This window comes from Trichosurus vulpecula, chromosome 5, assembly GCF_011100635.1.
Source record: "Trichosurus vulpecula isolate mTriVul1 chromosome 5, mTriVul1.pri, whole genome shotgun sequence".
NCBI lineage: Eukaryota > Metazoa > Chordata > Mammalia > Diprotodontia > Phalangeridae > Trichosurus > Trichosurus vulpecula.
The window spans coordinates 58,495,049-58,509,958 of record NC_050577.1 but is presented as its reverse complement, the minus strand read 5'-3'; the positions used below and the strand labels follow the sequence as shown (position 1 = coordinate 58,509,958).

The following is a 14,910-nucleotide window of genomic DNA, read 5'->3' as shown; positions in this document are numbered from 1 at the left end:
AAAAGCATAGGGTTGTTTGACCTTACACTAAATGTTTTCAGATTGTTTCTTTTTTTGTGCTCTTGTCTTTTTTATAGTTTTTCTGTCTCCAGCTAACAATGACCACTTCTTGCTGCTCTTGGTGGTCAGTAAATTAACTCTAACAATTCTGAAAACAGCCTTTCAAATCAGCTGCTTTCAAAATACTGTAGACTAGGAAATGAGATAATCAAGCTTAGTAGAGCTGTGTTTGAAATGATAATTTAAAATTCCCTGGATGGGGCCCTTTGTGGCTTCCTAGGAGTAGAACATAGACTGTTATATCCATTTTGGTTGCTTAATGCTCTTTTTTTTTTGCTCAAGTTACTAAACTGAATTATGGATAATTTCTCCAGAAAACTGAGGTGTTGAAATATAATTTTATTCATTGAAAACATTCTGCAAGAATATACAATTTTTAAAATTATTATTTTTACATTATTGAACATAGTTCATTTTCTTTGTATCTCTAGAGCATTGCACATGACCCAATAATGGCCTACTTGATTAATAATTCATGTTAAAATGTGAGAAAGTTTTTGAATCATTCACATGGAAAGGCATTTCTCTGGAGAAAGAAGAAAGAACCCAGTCTGTCTCTTAGGGACATTTGTCTCCCTAGTAAAAAACAACTTTCTAAAGAGTAGCAACTTCATAGTCATTGCTTTTATGTTGCTAGAACCTAGCATGTTTCCTTGAACATAGTAGTTATACTCATGTTTGTGTTTGTGTGGGTGTGTTTGAGTGGGTGTGTATATATGCACATATTCAAATGTATATATGCACATACACATGTATATAAGTGTCTGTGTGTATACACTATGATCTTTGTGAAGTAACAATGACAGAAGTCCCCAAATACGGAAGGTATTTTAAATGCTATTCAAACCATGCAAAAGAGATACAGCAACCTAAAGATTTTATTCTTAAGCATACAGGAAAGGTGGTACTGGAGGTTTTTCATCACATGGCCTATGAATTATTTTTGAGGAAAAAACATGAATTGCAAATTCTAAAACTTGAAAGCTATATTTTAGAAGTTTTAAAGTGGTATTCCGATTCATATTTTTTTGCTTTTTGTGGTATGTGAAGGATAACATGTTCCCAGAGGAATAATAAATGTAAAATTATTAGCATGAAATACTCAATGTTAGGATAAAATGTGTAAATAATTGATATAGTATTTATAATGACCATGACATTTTTATGTTACATCTGCTATATCAACTTGGCAGCAATTAAGAGAAAGGGTTATTTTCCTTTTGGTCAAAGAGGATCCCATTATATAGAAAATTTAAAATCCTAGGAAATAACACTATCTGTTATCTGTTGCAGATGGCTGCTTCTGTTTTCATCTGTCTTGGAGAAATGCCAGAAGAGTATCAGGAGATACTGTACTGCTGGAGATATGCCAGGAGGGTATCAGGAGGAACCTTATTGAAAGAAGAGACTGGGATTGTATCCAAAATTAGAATGTAAGACATGTACCCGTATACCAGGAAGGAATTTTGATCAGGAAAAGAAAAGTAGAAAACATGCTGAATCTTTTAATTACAGGAACACAAACGTGAGTCAAAATGTTTAATTGAAAAGTGAGGTGATGCTGGTGTGTTTGATACCTGGTATTAAGAGGGATGGAGGCTGTCAGAAAGATGAATTTACCTAAGAGAAGTCACCAAATGGTGAGCACCAGACAGAATCCTATCACTTTTGCAAATAATACCTAGAACAGGAATCTCATCTCATACTTTAAAAGATTTAATCATGACAAGGGAGGACAGGCTTCACTCTATGTCCCATAAAATCCCCAAGTAACTCCCGCTGGACATTTTTTTATTAAGAGGTTGAAAACAAGCTAACTCAGTCAGTTGAGGAACTAAAATTTACTTAGAGTTTCCTGACAGGCTGACCATCCATGGGGTTCTCCCTCTTCTCCCCTCTTACGTCTGTCTGTGTCTTTCTCTTCTCTCTGTCTTATCCCTTCCTTCCTATCATCAAAAGCATTCCCTACTGTAGCCAGAATGGACTTTGTTTTCTTTGAATGACTCAGCTTGCCTCGTTGAGCTTCCCTGGACGCTGGGGCTTGCTCTTCCAGGGCAGGACCAGAGCTTCCTGTGTGACGAGTCATGGCGCTGGCTGAGGGGAGGTGTGTTAATGTGGTCTACGCTAGGGGGAGGGGCCAACTCAAGAACCAATCAGCCCTGGTCGTTCAGGCGGCGCTTGATGATGTCAAAAACTCTATAAGAGGGGAGAGGACAGCTTGAAGATCCTCCTTTCCTTTTCCGGTTGGAGCCAGAGACGCCTACAGCCGAAGCTGAGCTGTCGGTAGCAGAGCTGACTAGAGGCTAGTGGGTAATCTTCTTACCGTAGAGGGGAAGCATGTATACGATTTTGCCTTATACCATCTCACTTCTCTGTGGCCTCCTGGTTACCCTTGTAAGGCAGACTTATTGGGCCTGGAAGCTTTTGATGAAAATATCAAAATGGGGGCGCTGGTTTGTGGGCTTGTTACTGTGGAGTGTAAATACACGCTTTAGTTCTCCTGCCTTCTGCCTAGAGAATTCCTTACATCTTGCAGTTCCAGACCTTTTAGGCATATATGAGATTCTCTTTGAAATCATAAATTCTGCCTTCCTAATATACCTACACAGGAATTTTCATTAAAAAGTTGGCATTTATCTTACTGCCATATTTATCTCTTGTTCAACAAGATATCTCACTAAGTTAAAATCACCTCAGCAAAAAAATGTCAACTTTTAAATGAAAACTACTGTCCCTGATAGAGACAGGAAACTAATTGAGACAGAATACTTGTGTTGTAAGAAGCCACAAAAGTCTTAGTGACTTCAGACGAATTCTTAGATTACATAGCATACCCCATCATGAAAGTCCTAAATTAAATTACATTTTCTTTCAAGTAAGAGAGAGGCAGCATCGTATAGGATGATAGACTTGAAGTCTGGAAAACCTGTTTTCAAATTCTGCTCCAGCCTTGACTAATTGAATGAGGCTGGGTAATACGTGCAAACTCTCTGAGCCTCTGAGACTTTAAGTTATAAATGGAATGCAATTTTCCTCTGGTGGAAGGAGTTCCCATGATGGGAATTCATAAATCAATTAAATTACAGGTGCTTGACATACGGGTTTTCAAATACTTACATTTCAATAAAAAGAGTACTCCCTGGTTGGTATTGCCACAATGAAAGAGACTTCATTAAAGTTCAGGAGTATTGGTTTCTCTGACCCTTAGAAACCAACTCATGTCAATGTCAAGCGCACGCATGAATACATGAAAGGGGTTATGATGTCATCAACATGGGAAACTTTCAGTGTGGAATTTTACTAGGTATATTCTAACACTTCTATGACTAAGGAATTAAGTTGCATAGAGTCACTTAAGGAACAGGGAAGTCTGGTGCCTCACCCCAGGTCACACAGCAAATAAATGTTAGATGTGTATTTGAACTCAGGTTTTCAGCACTCCCCATTACCCCACACGATCTCTGTAGGTGCCCATCGTTGGGGAAAAATAAGAGCCAAGTGTTGGGTTTCTGTGGCTATACTACCTTGAGACAAGGTAGTCCTACTTGCTAACTTCTGACTTGGCTGGAAGTAGAAAGTACTAGGCTCAGTGGAGATAGAATCCTACACAGTATATTTTTGAAGGTACAGAGAGTTTCTTTCCCATGCAGCGCCCTCTTCCTAAACACATAGAGCCTGTTCATTTTGGTTAAAAGAAGAGGTCTCTCATCAATGTGGGAAACTCCCCACTGTCACAAATGGGCAACTTTTCTACCTTATACTCTTAAAGAGTTGAGGTTAATTGACTTGTCTGTAGTCAGTATTAAAATTATGGCATCACATCATTTTGAGAGTTGAAAAAGAAATCAGCAATTATCTTAGCCAAGCTACTCTAACATATGTAACAAATTTTATCTACCCTCTGCTAAAAGCCTGCCACAGAGGAGGAGTTCATCACTATCTGTGGCAGGCCATCACACTCTTAGAAAGCTTTAATAGTTGGGCAATTGTTTCCACATCAAGCCTAAATTTGGTTCACAGCTTCTACCCACAGCTCCTGGTTTTACCATCTACGGCAAGAAAGAAGAAGCCTAAGTTCTTCTCCATGTAGCAACTCTTCAAATAATTAAATACAGTTAACACATTCACCCTGAGCCTTCTCTTCTCCAGGTCTTTTAAAGATCAGGTTCGGCCCTTCATCCATTTCTCCAGTGCTCCTTTTTTTAATTGCTAAGTAGAAAAAATGGATGTAACCTTACCTGGGACAAAGGAGGAAGTGAGCCCCCAAGGAGACTGAAGAAATCACATTTTTACAAAGGGTGAGTTTAACAAGAATAAATACTGCATTCCTGGGGACGGAGCCAAGATGGCAGCTGGAAAGCAGAGACCTGTGTGAGCTCCCCGCCAGGTCCCACCAAACACCTATAAAAGTGGCTGTGAACAAATTCTAAAACTGCAAAACCCACAAAATAGCAGAGGGAAGCAGGGCTCCAGCCCAGGACAGCCTGGATGGTCACTGGGTAAGGTCTATCACAAGGAACTGGGAGCAGAGCAAAGCAGAGCCCAGCGTGAGCCGTGCCAGGACCAGCCAGACCAGGAGCTGGGCAGAACAGGCCCTAGCGCCCTGAATCAGTGAGCTGTGGCAGTTACCAGTCTTCTCAACCCACAAACACCAAAGATAACAGAGAAGGTTAGTGGAAAAAGCTTCTGGGACAGAGTGAAAGGAGCTCACAGTTTGGCCGGGGGCCATGGAGGTGATGCAGCTCTGAGGCTGCTTACAGAACAACAGCTGCAGTTGCTTCCAGCACCAGGCCCACCTGGTGGGAGGAATTAAGTGGCAGATCTGAGCTGGAGTACAGAACCAGCTTAGATATGAGTCCCCTCCGGGTTGGCAGTTCTTGGGGGAGGAGGAGTGCTGGTGTGGCAGAGCTTGCTGTGTAGAAATAGCTCTGAAACAACAGTGCAGCCCCTCAAGCTTGGGACAAAGTACTCTCTACTCTACAAACAGTCATACCCTGACAAAAAACTCAAGGGTCAAGTAAGTTGGCTGGGAACATGAACAGGCAGCGAAAACAGACTCAGATTCAGAGTCAGACTTTGGAATCTTTCTTTGGTGACAAAGAAGACCAAAACATACAGCCAGAAGAAGTCAACAAAGTCAAAGAGCCTACAACAAAAGCCTCCAAGAAAAACATGAACTGGTCTCAGGCCATGGAAGAGCTCAAAAAGGATTTGGAAAAGCAAGTTAGAGAAGTAGAGGAAAAATTGGGAAGGGAAGTGAGAGTGATGCAAGAAAACCATGAAAAACAATTCAATAACTTGCTAAAGGAAACCCCCCAAAATACTGAAGAAAATAATACCTTAAAAAATAGAATAACTCAAATGGCAAAAGAGCTCCAAAAAGGGTATGAGGAGAAGAATGCCTTGAAAGGCAAAATAAGCCAAATGGAAAAGGAGGTCCAAAAGACCACTGAAGAAAATACTACCTTAAAAATTAGATTGGAGCAAGTGGAAACTAGTGACTTGATGAGAAATCAAGACATTATAAAACAGAACCAAAGGAATGAAAAATTGGGAAACAATGTGAAGTATCTCATTGGAAAAAACACTGACCTGGAAAATAGATCCAGGAGAGATCATTTAAAAAATTATTGGAATACCTGAAAGCCATGATCAAAATAGAGCCTAAATATCATCTTTCAACAAATTATTAAGGAGAACTGCCCTGATATTCTAGAGCTAGAGGGTAAAATAGAAATTGAAAGAATCCACCAATCGCCTCCTGAAAAAGATCCCAAAAATAAAAATCCTAGGAATATTGTTGCCAAATTCCAGAGCTCCCAGATCAAGGAGAAAATACTGCAAGCAGCCAGAAAGAAACAATTTGAGTATTGTAGAAACACAATCAGAATAACACAAGATCTAGCAGTTTCTACATTAAGGGATAGAAGGGCTTGGAACATGATATTCAGGAGGTCAGTGGAGCTAGGATTAAAACCAAGAATCACCTACCCAGCAAAACTGAATATCATGCTCCAAGGCAAAATATGGATTTTCAATAAAATAGAGGACTTTCAAGCTTTCTCAGTGAAAAGATGAGAGCTGAATAGAAAATTTGACTTTCAAACACAAGAATCAAGAGAAGCATGTAAAGGTAAATAAGAAAGAGAAATCACAAGAGACTTACTAAAGTTGAACTGTTTTGTTTACATTCCTACATGGAAAGATGATGCGTATAATTTATGAGGCCTCAGTATTAGGGTAGCTGAAGGGAAAAGATAGATAGATAGATGATAGATAGATAGATAGATAGATAGACAGACAGAAAGACAGATAGACAGACAGAGGGCACAGGGTGAGTTGAATATGAAGGGATGATATCTAAAAAATAAAATCAAATTAAGGGATGAGAGAGGAATGTATTGAGAGAGGGAGAAAGGGACAGATAGAATGGGGTGAATTATCTTGCATAAAAGTGGCAAAAAAGCAGTTCTGTAGGAAGGGAAGAGGTGGCAGGTGGCAGGTGAGGGGGAATGAGTGAATCTTGCTCTTATCAGATTTGACCTGAGGAGGGAATAACATACACACTCAATTGGGTATCTTACCCCACAGGAAAGAAGGAGGAAGGACATAAAAAGGGGGAATGATAGAAGGGAAGGCAGATGGGGGAAGGTCTAATCAAAAACAAACAGTTTCAAAAAGGGACAGGGTCAAAGGAGAAAATTCAATAAAGGGGGATAGGATAGCAAGGAGCAAAATATAGTTAGTCTTTCACAACATGATTATTGTGGAAGGGTTTTACATAATGATACACACGTAGCCTATGTTGAATTGCTTGCCTTCTTAGGGAGGGTGGTGGGGAGAGAAGAGGGGAGAGAATTTGGAACTCAAAGTTTTAAAAACAGATATTCAAAAACAGTTTTTGCATGCAACTAGGAAAGAAGATATACAGGCAAGGCGTAGAAATTTATCTTTCCCTACAAGACAGTAAGGGAAAAGGGGATGGGAGGGGAGTGGGGTGACAGAAGGGAGGGCTGACTGGGGAATGAGGCAACCAGAATATATGCCATCTTGGAGTGTGTGGGGGGAAGGTAGAAATGAGAAGAAAATTTGTAATTCAAACTCTTGTGAAAATCAATGCTGAAAACTAAAAATATTAAATAGATTAATTAAATAAATAAATACTGCTTTCCTTTTTTTGTTTAATGGGTTGAGCAATCCCCCTAATCAGAACAGATGGAGATAGATGAATGACACCAAGACAAGCCTTAATTCACTCACAGCATGCTGAGGGATCTTCATCACTATGGTCAGAGCAGTCCTGCTGGTAATCACATACCGACTCATAAGGGATGCACTGGCCACTGGCACAAGAGAATTCTTCTGCTCGGCAAAGACGTTGCGTCTGTGCTTCTTCACAGGCATAGACCTGGAGGCTATCCAGGCCAATAAAACCCAACTCACTCTGTGTAGTCCCTTCAAAAACAAACTATCGAAATTGAGTTTTAAACATTTTGATGAACATAAAATGAGTCTTTAAAAAAATCACTTATAGAATGAGGAGTGTTAATACAGCCTCTGAATAATAAAAATAATGTAGAGTGGACAACTGCTTCATATTTATGCTCTATTCACTTTTATGTGTATTTACTTTCTCCAATACAACGTGAGGGTTTCACAAGTAGGAATTGTTTCATTCTTTGTACTAATGTCCCCAGCGGCACCTAAGTAGCTAGGTGGCACAGTGCATACAGCACAGGGTGTGGAGTCAAGAAGATGAGTTCAAATCTAGCCTCAGAAACTTACTAGCTGTGTGACCCTGGACAAGTCACTTAACCTCTGTTCACCTCAATTTCCTTCACCGTGAAATGGGGCAAATAACAACACCTACCTTTCACCTACCTTGAGAGGCTCAAATAATTTAATATTTCTAAAGCACTTAGCACAGTGCCTGGCAATAACAGTGGCCATATAAATGCTTGTTCCCTTCCCCTCCCCAATGCCTAACACATAGTAGTTGCTTTAACAAATACTTGTTGACTGGTTTACAACATATAAAAGGATGTTGGCCCTACAAAGAGTGGGTTGAATCAGAAGCCACACTAGGTGATCAAAAGACTGACCTTGTGCTTTCATCCTCTCCTTTCCTATTCGCAAGGAAAATTTGGGGCCATTTGTGCCCCATGCAGATAGAGCATTCTGAGGAAATCTCAAATCTGAGCTCAGCCTGTTTCAAGTTTCATTTATTCACTTAACTGAAGGAAACATTTCTTAACTGTATCAAATGGGGTGTAGCCAAATCAACAGATCAGAAATCTCCTGGGAACCCCTTAAGCCATTACCTCTCTATTTAGGAAATAATCCTAGCCACAAACACCATGATTATGTTTTCTTAACAGTCCTTTAAAATAGAGAGATCAAGAGGTAAAGTTATTAAAAGATTTATGTTTTCTATTTCTTAACAGGCTATATAAATTCAACTGAATTTATATATACTCCTGAGTTAATTGTGTGTGTGTGTGTGTGTGTGTGTGTGTGTGTGTGTGTGTGAGTGAGAGAGAAAGAGAAAGAAAGACAGAGATGGTACAATATATATATAGATATATATACATACATATGTATATATATATATATACATATATGTGTGTGTGTGTGTGTATACATATATATACAATATATGTATACATTACCTAAAATGAAGTATTGGTAAGGACACTTAGTCCTAGAAAGGAATGTAAACCTTAAATTGTATCTCATATAAGAACAAAATTAGTAACAGTTTATAGTTATTTAATGCTTCAAGGTTTGCCTACTGTGTTATATAGATTAACCCACAATCTGCTGCAAACAACTCTGTGAGACAGCTATAATTGGCATTCTTAGTCCTCATTTTAGAGATGATGAAACAGGCTTGAAGGGATTAGTTATTTTTTCTATGACCACACAAGTAATATGCACCATAGATAGAACCCAGGCCATCTTGACCCTACAACCATCATTCTGTTCACTATGCCACAGTCAACTAAAACACTGATATTTTGGAATAAATATTTTGAAAAATAGAATTTAACTAAAAACCTTGTCCCATGATAATTATAAAAAATTTCTACTAGAACTTTGGGCTATCACAGAAAAACAGCAATCAAATATTTGGTGAAAAAATTTAGATTTTAAAACTTGATGCGATGTCACATTTAGATCATAGAAATCATCCTGTTTCTTCATTAATTGGATGTCAAGTGCAGGTGGCCATGATGAGAGTTTGGAAACCAAAAGCGTCTTCCAGTGAGTTTAAAAACAGCAATACTACCAACAAGTCAAGGCACCAAGCACTGATTAAGCATTTATTATCCTCCAGGCATTCGATGACCACAGCAACAATATCTATTGATCTCTGTTTTTCACTTTAAATCTGAACCTGAAACTTCATTCAAATTTTATCCTTCAGTTACATACAGTAAATAATATTCCAAAACCAATGTAACAGTGGTACCTTTGGGGGTTAAAAACTAGATGTCAGCAGGAAACAAAAATAAGAATGTATGTGTGTGGAAAGGTGAGTGTAAGAGGCCAAGAGAAAAACTGAAGTTTTCGGAGTTTGCTACAAAAATGATACAGTTCAGGAAAGACAGCCTATGTATCATATGGAATATAAAGAGCAAAATGTGGTCTTCTCTACCTATCTCCTTGTTTCTCCTCTTCTGCTTCTTATTTGTGAATGCAGAGCTCTGAGTCTGGAGAACAAAGCAACAAGACTGATAGGATCAGCCAAATGCAAAAATCTTTGCCATGACTGTATAATTATATCGCTGTATAAATAGACATAACCCACACCGGTTCCTATTTTAATTCACTCCAGACAGAGTAAATGCAAACAGAAGAGGAGCTTCCCCATTATAAAAGAAGCCTTATTAATACTCCCAATGCCCTGCTGAATATAAAATCTCAGTAGCCTCCCATCAAGTTTTTAAAAGTAGCAGAAATTCAGGTATGTCCCAGGTTTACATAGTTGGCCATGAACACACAGAAACATAAATGGCCCCATATAGGACACTGCCATATCTAATACACAGGTGAAGTCAAAATAACAAGTTATCTCTCTGCCTGCCTGAATGTTCGATATAGTTCTATGGAAAAGCAACTCAAGGCTCTCAGTGAAGCTGAGGAAAATGAAAACCACACAAGTAGCACCAGAGCGCGTTAGGACTCCTCTATTCTACTAAGGAGTGGTGATTTTGGCAATATAGGAACTCTTTCCGGTAATGCAGATATAATAAATCTCAGACACAAAGAGGTTAAGTGATTTACCCAGGGTCACAAATCTAGTGTCAGAGGTGGAATTGGATCCTAGTTATTCTCGATTTCAAGTCTAGCACTCCATCCATTGTGCCAGAACAATTTTATAGTTGTCCTACTCATGTCATGTTGACCTAGTCTGTGCCAGAAGCATCCAGTAACCTTAAGAGTACAGTCCCAATTTTGAGGCTTATATGAGAAAATGGATTGCATGCTGTCAAATCAAAAATGCATATGAAACTTTTATAAAAGAGATAAATATTGATCATTTCCCCTTTAGTACCTTAAATTGTGTCATGGTCTCTGGCACAGACACTTCTCCTTTCACCCAGTCACCCACAGTTGAAGCATTACTTGTCCATAGTATTTCCTTCCCCTGTGGATTGCAGGAAAAAAGAACATTTGAATGTTATTTCTTAAAATGGCTCCCTTCTGGAGGGAATATGAAACTCAAAGTGGGGAGAATATGGAACTCAAAATTTTACAAATGAATGTTAAAATTGTTTTTACATGCAACTGGGAAATAAGATATATAGGCAATGAGGTATAGAAATCTATCTTGCCCTACAGGAAAGTAGAAAGGAATGGGATAAGCAAAGGGGGGGGGGTGTGATACAAGGGAAGGAAGATTGGGAGAAGGGATAATCAGAGTGCACATTGTCTTGGAGGAGGGTAAGGGAAGAGATGGGGAGCAAATTTGGAACTCAAGATCTTGTGGAATGAAAGTCAAAAATTAAAAATAAATTAACAAAGTCAAATAAAAAAAGAACAAAAAAAATAAAATTACTCCCTCCTGTCCCCAATTTCATTCTCATATTTTTTATTTTATATTTTTAATAAGATTATAGACTTAAACTAGAAGGGATCTTAATGATCATCTAAAGCACCCCTTAGTTTTATACAATAGGAAACTGAGACCCATGGAGGTTAAGTGTCTTGCTCTAAGGTCACACAGATATAAGCAGTAGATATATACATATCTTTATTTCAAAGGTATCTCTCCCCCTCTATTTCTCTAACCAGATAGCTATCCTTTGTAACAAAGAATAATAAAGAAAAAATAGTTCAGCAAAAGTAACACTAACTTAAAATGAACAAAACTACCCCACGAGCAATAAATGTAGTGTCATTAGCTGTGCCTGCCATGGTGTAAGTCATACGCAAGTGTAGAGAGCTGTCTTTTCTTAAATGAAGTAAAATGGTGAGATTGAAAGTTGCCAAAACTCTAGCAGTGGCTTCCCCCCGTCACCTCAGTCAATGCCACAAATGGGACAATGTGGGTTCTTGCACTACCCCCTTCCAATTGAATTTGGAAGGAAAAAAATTTTCCCCAAGAGTATAGAACCAAGTGTATACTGGTATACAATCCTGGCTAGGTATAAGTGATTATTACATTCTCTTTCTTCCTTCTCTCTCTCTGTCTCTGTCTGTCTGTCTGTCTGTCTCTCTCTCTCTCTGTCTCTCTCTCTCTCTGTCTCTTTCTCTCCCCCCCATCTCTCCCTCTGTCTCTCTTTATATAGGTATGTATGTATACATACATATATATAGTCTTAATGAGGAATATTTCAACTTGGGGCAAATGTAGTAAGGTTGAGGTAGCAACCCAAATAGAGTTCAATCACTGGTGCTATTACAATAAGCTGAAGGGAGGAAGTCTGGTATAGCCCTGGGAGGAAACAGGCTCTGTGTGTTTAGGCAAGAACACACACACACACACACACACACACACACACACACACATACACATATATATATACATATATATGTATATACACATACGTGTCTGTATATGTGTATGTAGACGTGTATATATGTAGGTATACATGTATGTGTATATATACATACATATGTGTGTAGAGTAAAATGATAATTTGTTGCTAATTTGTTGCTTCTAGATTATAGGTCAAAGATTACTAATCTACGAAGGGCCAGATCCAAAACGTTCACTATAGCTCCATGTATTCATCCATTATAACAAAGATGATTTAGTATTTGGGAAGATAACCACATTTCCCTCTTAATCTTCTCTATAAAAATGTCCGTCAATTTGACTTGCCCATGTATTACACCTCCTGTGAGGACATTGACTCTGATGTTCAAAGATGCTTGCCTCTTTGTTCTGTCATTTCCCATCATGCATTGGGACCATGAAAATGAACTGAATAACATCAAAATCACTCAGCCTGAGACCTGGGATTCCCTCTATTTCTACCTTTATTATGAGCACAGAAACTATATTTGACCATGTCATTTAGGTTCAAACCAAATTCTACATGCTGTGCATTTTTCTCAATGTAAGCATTTATCTACTTAGTAACCTTTCCTACCCTAATACTTTCACTTTGTTTCATTTATTTCATTTTTCCCAAAGAGTTCCCCTGTACTTATCCATTTCTCACTCCTTTGCTCTCTGGTCGCTGCCCTGAATTTCAAATTCTAAATATATTAGAGTATATCCTACATATATTTGCATGTATATTTTGATTCATTACAGAAGAAGGAAATGTGCAATTATTATGTACCTACTATGTGCCAGCCCTATGCACTAAGCATATTACAATGATTTCCTCATTTGATCCTAACAATTCTAGGAGTTTGGTGCTATTATCACCCCTATATTACAGTTGAAGAAATTGAGGCAAACAGAGTGACTTGCTGAGGATCATATAGCTAGTTAGTGTCTTTGCTCATATATGAATCCAGTTCTTCCTGACTTCAGTCCCAGAACTACACCTCACCAAACACACACACACACACACACACACACACACACACACACACACACATGCACAATGAGTCTAGGTTGAAAGAGACCACTTGGTACAGAGGAAAGAGAGTTAGTTTTGTTGTCAGACCTTCTCTGTTTGAATTCTGGTTCTCCATTTACTAGCAACTTGACTTTGCTCATTAATCTTGCTTGCTCTCCATTGACTCATCTCAGATCACCTAATCCACATGTATTTATTAAGCACCTCTTCTATGTCAGACATCGGTGATACAAAGGCAAAAAAATTACACATTGGAAATGACGTCTGAGGTTCTTTCCGGCTCTAAGTCTATGATCTCATAATCTGTAAAATAGGGTTAATACCATCAGCATTCACACAGCTGTAAGTACACTGATCAATATGACAAACCATATATTATCACTGAATAGTTTTTAACAGTAGCAAAGCATTTATAATTTCATCATGGAAACTCACTCCATCAACACACATCTCAACTCTCTTATGACATAGCTTATTAATTAATTCAGCTTGCATTTTCATGTGCCTGCTAAGTGCCAGGCACTGTACAGTCTTGGGTGCTAGGACAAAAAAAGATTAAAAAAAAATCAAATTGAACCTGCCCTCAAGGAGCTTACATTCTATGGGAAAGGGGAATTACAGTGGGAAGAGATTACTTTGTAAATACATGCAAAGTAGATACACAATCATTTCTGGAAGGAAGTCATTTGCAATTGCAGAGGTGGAAATCAGGACTGAACTGAGTTTTAAAGGAAGAGAGTAAACCTCTGAGACAATAGAGAGGAGGGAGTGCATCCAGGTTAAAGGGTACAGCCCAAGTGATGGAATGCCTTGCATAGTGAACAGTGTGTATGCCAGTAGAGAAGTCCTAGGAGGCATCCTGAGGCACTGAGAGGATCAATCACTTCCTACAGTCACAAGGCGAAGCAGAAGCAGGATTTGAGGCATCACTAGAATTTGTACCATGCTTCCTCTTAACAAAAATAATCAGTCATATGCTAATGAGCTCTCTTGATTGGTGAATAAGTACAAAATTACCTAGCCTACTGTATTTAGTTAGCCCCAGACCCATTCCATCCTTTACGTTTTTGCAACTTTCCTACTATTGACCCACTTTTCCTGAAATAGACTAGACCTCCAGAAACCATGATCAAAGTCCCTGGGGCAGTCAACCCACTTAGTCTTGGGATTCTTTCCCTGTTGCTGAGCTGTTTTCATAGATATGCTGACAGTGGCGAGATTCAGCCAGTTCGCATCTGTTCGGTAGAACCCCTACCTAATTTTAGGCTTAGGTCTGCAACCAGTTGTTAGCGGGGATGGGGCCTGCACCTGTCACATCAGCTGTGGGGGCAGTGCTTCTTCTCAGTTCCCTGGAGAACAGGTTGTTAATTCATTTGAATCCTACCACTGGATATTCAAGTGTATATTCACCCAGCCCACTATATTTATAAAGCCCTAATCCAGACCATATTTCCCATCTGATCTAGTGGGGCCATCTTGTCTATCCTACCATCATATATCCCCTTTCTCCAGCTTTCTACCTCTGTCTCTAAACACTTAACAAGTCAATACTAAAATACCTTCCAAAAAGGGCATGCTAATTGACTGCCCAGAATGTTCTCGCTCATCTCTGCCTCCTGACTTCCTTGGATTCCTTCAAGTCTCAGCTAAAGTCTCACTAATCTTAGTCCCTTCCCAGAGAGATCACCTCCAATTTTGTAGGGGGGTCTCCCCTAATAGACTGAGCTCCTTGAGAGCTAGAGTTAGGGTTTTTATGGGGCAGGGTCTTTTTGCCTTTCTCTATATTTCCAGAGCTTCAAACAGTGCC

The 14,910-nt window shown here is 39.0% G+C and overlaps 1 protein-coding gene across 1 annotated transcript in view; it reads right to left on the bottom strand.

Annotated features, from left to right (window-relative positions):
- Window positions 1-14,910, bottom strand: part of MALRD1 (MAM and LDL receptor class A domain containing 1) — a gene marked incomplete at its 5' end in the record, with an annotated part of 881,642 nt that overhangs the window by 759,711 nt on the left and 107,021 nt on the right. The window contains 2 exons of the mRNA XM_036760519.1: window positions 7,321-7,528; window positions 10,619-10,711. Coding sequence (XP_036616414.1) covers window positions 7,321-7,528; window positions 10,619-10,711 — 301 coding nt within the window. The remainder of the gene's footprint in view (window positions 1-7,320; window positions 7,529-10,618; window positions 10,712-14,910) is intronic.